The sequence below is a fragment of the Dipodomys ordii genome, unplaced genomic scaffold (assembly GCF_000151885.1).
Source record: "Dipodomys ordii isolate 6190 unplaced genomic scaffold, Dord_2.0 Scaffold140, whole genome shotgun sequence".
In the NCBI taxonomy this organism is placed as follows: Eukaryota; Metazoa; Chordata; class Mammalia; order Rodentia; family Heteromyidae; genus Dipodomys; species Dipodomys ordii.
Genome location: NW_012267356.1, coordinates 1,368,694 through 1,375,169, shown reverse-complemented (window position 1 = coordinate 1,375,169; position 6,476 = coordinate 1,368,694). Strand labels below are relative to the sequence as shown.

At 36.2% G+C, this 6,476-nt stretch overlaps 1 protein-coding gene across 1 annotated transcript in view; it reads left to right on the top strand.

Moving 5' to 3' along the window:
- Nhlrc3 (NHL repeat containing 3) overlaps nucleotides 1-4,062 on the top strand; it is a 14,413-nt gene extending 10,351 nt beyond the window's left edge. The window contains exon 6 of the mRNA XM_013031447.1: nucleotides 3,986-4,062. Coding sequence (XP_012886901.1) covers nucleotides 3,986-4,062 — 77 coding nt within the window. The remainder of the gene's footprint in view (nucleotides 1-3,985) is intronic.
- Nucleotides 4,063-6,476: the final 2,414 nt, after the last annotated feature.

Below are 6,476 nucleotides of genomic sequence, written 5' to 3'. Positions count from 1 at the left end.
AAGGTCCTGAATAAACCGTCTGAAAGAAGGACCTGTTGTCGCGTCATCCTTGCGGGTCGAGGCGGTCGTGACAGTCAACCTTTGGTTATTTAGTTTTGGATCTTTAGCTGTAAGATACTTATGCTGTAACCCAAGCCACTGATAATGGTGCTCCTGTCTGTCATCTTTGGTAAAGGCTCTGAGGATCAGATGTATGCCAGGTGCAGAAGTCCCCTTGAAGTCTGTAAGGGTCTGTTACAAGCAATTCATTGACTGGTTCTTCTAAATGTGCCATGTACATGATACCAAGTACTGAGTTCATCTTGGTTTTATATTTATTACTTTTAGTAAAACGTATCCTAATGGGCTTAATGCAGTTGAGCTAATATGGCCAAAAGTAATTTTAAGCTTCACTTGTTTGTTTGTGATCCAGGACAATAAGTTCAAATGTCTCTCTCTTTGAAGGAAGGTAAGTTGTGTCAACTGGTGTCATTTCGAAAGTTTCATTAAACTCATTCTATATTTTGTAAAACTTGCTGGAAAATACCATTCCTATGGTCTTGCAAAAAAATGTATTATATTGGCATAATTTCAATTACAGAATTTTACTTGGATGTTTTTGGATTAATAGTTCAATGAATAAGAAATGTGTTTTACATTAAAATTATGAATTTTAAAGAACAGTTAATATTGTCTGGATTCTCAATTAAAGATTAAAAAAGTAAGCCGGGCGCCTGTGGCTCATGCCTATAATCCTAGCTATTCAGGAGGCTAAGATGTGAGGATCACAGTTAAAAGCCAGTCCAGGCAGAAAATCTGTAAGACTCTTATCTCCAATAAAACCACTAGACAACCAGAAGTGGTGCTGTGGCTCAAGCGGTAGAGCACTTGCCTGAGCTGAAGAGCGCAGGGACAATGCCCAAGCCCAGACAGAGTTCAAGCCCCATGACCGACCAAAATAAAAAGCTAAAAAAAAAAAAGATTAGGGCTGGGAAGTTGGCTCAGTGGTAGAGCGCTTGCCTTGCATGCCTGAGGCCCTGGGTTCGATTCCTCAGCACCACATAAGAAAAAAGCCGGAAGTGGTGCTGTGGCTCAAGTGGTGGAGCGCTAGCCTTGAGCTGAAGAGCTGAGGGACAGCGCCCAGGCCCAGAGTTCAGGCCCCAGGACTGGACCCCCCCACCCAAAAAAAAAAAAAGATTAAAAAAGTATATAGTTTTTTTCTTCATTAAGGAATTTAAGTAAGCTCATGGACTAGTACTGAGAGAATGTCTCCAGTTTTATACTTATGAAGTAGTGTAGGATAATATACATCCATAATGCTAGAGGTTGCTTGAAAGATTTAAACAATGGAACTTCCTTTGTGTGAAGATCAGATGTAGCTGACAGTAATAACTTGCTAATTATTGCTCTATCACTGTGGTAAAAAGGGAACTTTTTTCTTTTATTCTTTTACGTTTTTAAATGCTTTAATTTTGGTGGGTTTTTTGTTGTTGTTATGTTTTAACTGGGGCCTAGACTCAGAGCCTCATGCTCTCACTCAGCATTTTTGCTCAAGGCTGATGTTCTGCCACTGGATCCAGACCTCCACTTCCACCGCTTTTGCCGATTATCTGATTTGTCCATCTGTGCTGTCTTTGAACCTTCTAAGGAGCCAAGGTTATAGGCTTGAGCCAGCAGTGCCCAGATAGAAGTAGAACTTCTTCATACTTCTAATTTCCAGGTTTATTTTGAGGCTTGGGAATACAGGAATTGTTCCACTTTAGTTAACCAAAGACTCTATCTTCCCCTATTTCCACTATAGGACTGAGTCTTTAAAATTAGTCAATCAGAGAAAACACGGATGTCATCTAATGCTAGGCAATTTTTGGTTGTAAGGCTAAGATAATCTAATTTATTTTGCTTTTCATGATTTATAAGCATTTTTTTAAGATTAATTGGAATCATTAGTTAACAATCTTAGATTTTAAATTGTGTAAATTTCTAGCATATATTCTCAGAAATAAATTAAGTCAGAATATATGAGCTTTGCTGACTTAACAAATCTATGTGTCAACAAATGTGAAGGCATTTAGACAAGGATCTTCTGTGTGTTACTTGTATGCTAGTTGGGGAAACACTATTTAACCCTTGACTTAATTAAGGCTTCAGCACTTCTGAAATTTGCACTTGTGGTTTCCTATATTCTTAAGACAGAAGAGGGCAGTAGAGGTCTGGTTATGAGCATCTTGATGGCCCGTTATATTTTGCTTTTTAAAATTGAAGCTTGTAGGAGGGATGGGTGAGATTGTTGCTAAAGATGCATTGAACTGCTTTGTTAAATAACAAGCCTTTTGTACAACTACTTTAAGATAACTAAGTTTAAAAAGCTTGTCTTAACCACACATATACTTTTTCTTTTTTTTTCTGTAGCTCACTTATATCTTGAGAAAATTATACTAATTCCTTAAGAGCTTCACACTTTTGCTGCTTAGTTGGACTTTCCTTTAAAAAAAAAACGTTTACAAGCCGGGCACCGCTGGCCCATGTAGGAAAGTCCATGAAACTCTTATCTCCATTTAACCACCAGAAAACTGGAAGTGGTACTGTGGCTTAAGTGGTAGAGCACTAGTCTTGAGCTGGAGAACTGAGGGACAACTGACAAAAAAAAAAAGTTTACATGGTTTCAGTAATTTAAGCTAGCAGCCAGGAGTAAACTATTCACCTTAGATACCAATACATCTATTTTCTTAGGTAAATTTAGTATAATGGAAAATGCATTTGTATTAGCACAGAATTATTCTTTTTTTTCTTGCTACTTTTTAAAAGCAATTTTACCTGTGATTGTTGATGATTTTATAAATAAGAAAAATGAATTATTCATAAAAAGGCCAAATCCCTTCTATTCCTGTAACCTGCCTATAACCTATGAGTTTCTGGTTAATGATCTAAATACCTCATTATATGTGGGTCCTTTTTTGTATGTATGAATTGAGTAATAATTGAGCAGTAAAAAATAGCTTTTCTTAAAACCATTCTTATAGACTGTAATAACTAATGATATAATAGCTAGTTACACTTAGTTTTTGAAAGTTTTAGCAAGGATTTATTTTAATATAGTTAAAGTAGGGAGAAATAGAAAAAAGAGAAATATTTCCTGTTCTCCAGGAAGGAAATAAGAGTTAAAGACTCTAAAATAACACTTTCAATTATCATGTTGTATTTCTGTGTAATGCATAAAGAATCATTGTAATACATTAGACAAGTATGTCTTAGGTAGACTGAGTCTTGAATAGAATCTTCAGAAAGATCAATTTGCATATCACAAGAGGTTGGTATCATAAACTTTTAGGTTTATGTGCATTTTTTCCTTTTGGGGTATAGGCATGTGTACCATAAGTATGCATTATGTAAGTATAAATACACGTTAACAGCATCAGCCCAAATACAACAGAGCAATTTGATTAGAAACTTCACATGGAATAAATTAGAGCTTCACATATACATTCAAAGTTCTATGAAAGGGAACCTGGCATGGCAGCAAATTATTTGAAAAAGATGTAGAAAGTTTATTGACCAAAAAAAAATCAGCCTTATTAATTTTTGGCAAAGCTAAACTGTGTGTATAAATATCATGATAGTTTGATTAATAGGAGAGTCTGTGCCCTAGTATACAGCTGCAGTGGTGAATTTCCTTGAGGATGCGACATTCAAGAGAATCTTACAGAGTGTGTATAATGCAAAGCAGATCATCATGTAGCTCTGAACCCCTACAGAGTGATCATGCAGGAAAGTAACAGACTTCCTGAGCTTTTCACCAGACTGAGGCCATGAGTAAGAAATAATGGTGGGCTTAGGCTAATGAAAGAACCCTCTAAGCAAGAACCGCAGTGGGTGGCGCAGGAACTGATCCTGAGCCATTCTGCCTACAGGAGTTCATTTTGAATCCAAATAAAAGTGCATGTAAAATGCTATGTCCAGTAGTTGACACAGTAAGCACTCAACAGAATTTTAAGAGATTCCCTTGCAGTAATGAAGGCAGATGTGGCAGCCACGCCATCGTCTTTGGGCAATGACATGAACGGGGAGGATGCTAACGCCAAGTGATCTTCCATACTCCACAAATCTGGATGTAGTCACAGTATTGGAAACTATAGATGGGGTTGGGATATGCTAAAGTATCACTTAGGGGTGTGTGTGTGTGTGTGTGTGTGTGTGTGTGTGTGTGTGTGTGTGTGTGTGTGTGTGTGTGTGTGTGTATGCTAAAGTATCACTTAGGGGTGTGTGTGTGTGTGTGTGTGTGTGTGTGTCTGTACTTCTGGCTTTTTGCAGCTTAATTGGAGGTAAGAGTTTCTTAGATTTGTTCATCCAGGCTAGCTTCAAACTGTGATCCTCAGATCTCAAAGTAGCTAGGATTACAGGTGTGAATCACCTTGAGCTCTTGGATTACACATGTCATTAAGAAATAAGTTTCAGTTGACATTAAAACTATTAGTTCATCCAACAGCTGTTTACATTTTTGGTCCCAGGATATGGTCGTGAGCAGGGTAAATCCTCTTCTGGATTATATTCTAATTGAGGAAATAGAGGACTTGGAAAAGAAAATGGGAGTCTGATTAGATAGAGTTGGTGGTATCCACTAACATTTGACTAAACAGATGCTACTTGCCATCCTTTTCTTCCCTCCACTGCTAGAGGACCTGGAAGACTTCTCTTCTTGCCTCCTCAGCCTGCAATCATCTATGAGTTACCTGTATCACTTGGTTCTAAACATTGTAACATAGATGGAAGTCTACTGGCAGACTTCTGAAAAACGTGTTCCCTTTATTTAAAAAAGAAAAAGAAAATGGTCAGGAGTCTCTAGGACCAACCTTCACTTCTGCCTTGACCTTCAGTGGACTTGCTGGTGACCTTGAGCAGGTTTGCTACCAGCAAACCATCAATCTTAGGGAAGGCAGAAATGTGGACATTTGAGTTTTCAGGAAATTGGAGAGCACTGCACTAGCCTGTAGTTCCTTTTTCCAGACTTCCTTTTATATGAGATGGTTAAACATTTCTGCATTTTAAGCTACTATTAGTTGAACATTTTTATGAAGACAAAACATTCCTAGGAAATATAATATTGAAAGAGGCTGTATTAATTTGAAAAGGATGGAAATATTTTATGGTTTTACTGTTATATATCCAGGAATATGTCACTCTGATATCTTGTTTTTATATTTTTTGCCTTTCTTTGTTGATAGATTAGATTCCTGTATCAAATTTATCCTGTACATTTCCCCCCCTCATTTGTAATTGGACATTGATGATAGCTATACAGAATGTATTAATTTTTCTATCTCTACCTTAATGAACTTTTACTGATTGTAATTAGCCATTATAGATATTTACATTTTCTATGTTTGCCACTCTGAGAATAAATATGACTAGGCTTTAAAAATATTTGTTTTTTTTTAACATTTTTATTACATTAGTTGTACTGTTCAAAATGTTTGGTAATAAACACTATCCTCATTTCTGATTTTAATAGAAATACCAGTGTTTTCTCAGTGTAATATTTACTTTCAATTGGGACAATTTTGTCTCTTTTTAATTTCTTGGAATTGTATCAAAAATAACTGGTAATGATATATGCAATATATTAGTGGAATGAGAGTTCAAATTTTTTTCCTTAGATTTACTTTTGGAAAAAACTGATCTTGACCTCATACCTTGCTTGGAACTTTTATTCTTGAAAGAAAGAGGGCAGTCTAGTTCTAGCTATCTCCAAAAGAAATGATACAGATAAAATCATATCAGAAATTGCATGGGGATGGGATAAAAGTACTTACCTTCAAAACCTAGATTAATAAGTTATTTTTAAGCAGTGGAAGCAATGGAAGATAGATAGGTAGGTAGGTAGGTAGATAGATAGATAGATCTTACATGATAAAAGAAAATAGATCAGTCTTTCAAACAATAAAATCTTCCTATTAACATTGCATGGATCCTTATAGGCAAAACAAAACACATCATCTAAAATTTAATAGAGCATGAAACTTTAATTTTTTTAATAATAAAGACAACAATGGTATGAGAAGGGGATAGGGCTTTTAAACCAGTAAATATGTATGCCAATAATATACACTAAAATATAAACCAATAAATAATAATTGCATACCAGTAATTGGATGCATAGTCATCAGCTTTATCCAGTATAATGATAACAGTTGTGTCCTGTATCTCTATTGTCCAATAGCTCAGGTGGTTACTGAGCACTTGACATGATAGTGTGTGTGTGTGTGTGTGTATGGATACTTCTCTACCATATTTTAACTAAAATTTGAATTGTTACCAGGCATCTGTGGTTCATGCTTCTAAACCTAACTATTCAAGGGCTGAGATCTGAGGATCATGGTTCAATGCCAGCCTACACAGACAAGTCTGAGAGACTGTTTTCTCCAGCAAAAAGCTGGAAGTGGAGATGCAGCTTAAGTGGCAAAGTGCAAGCCTTGAGCAAAAAAGCTGAGCAAGAGTGTGAA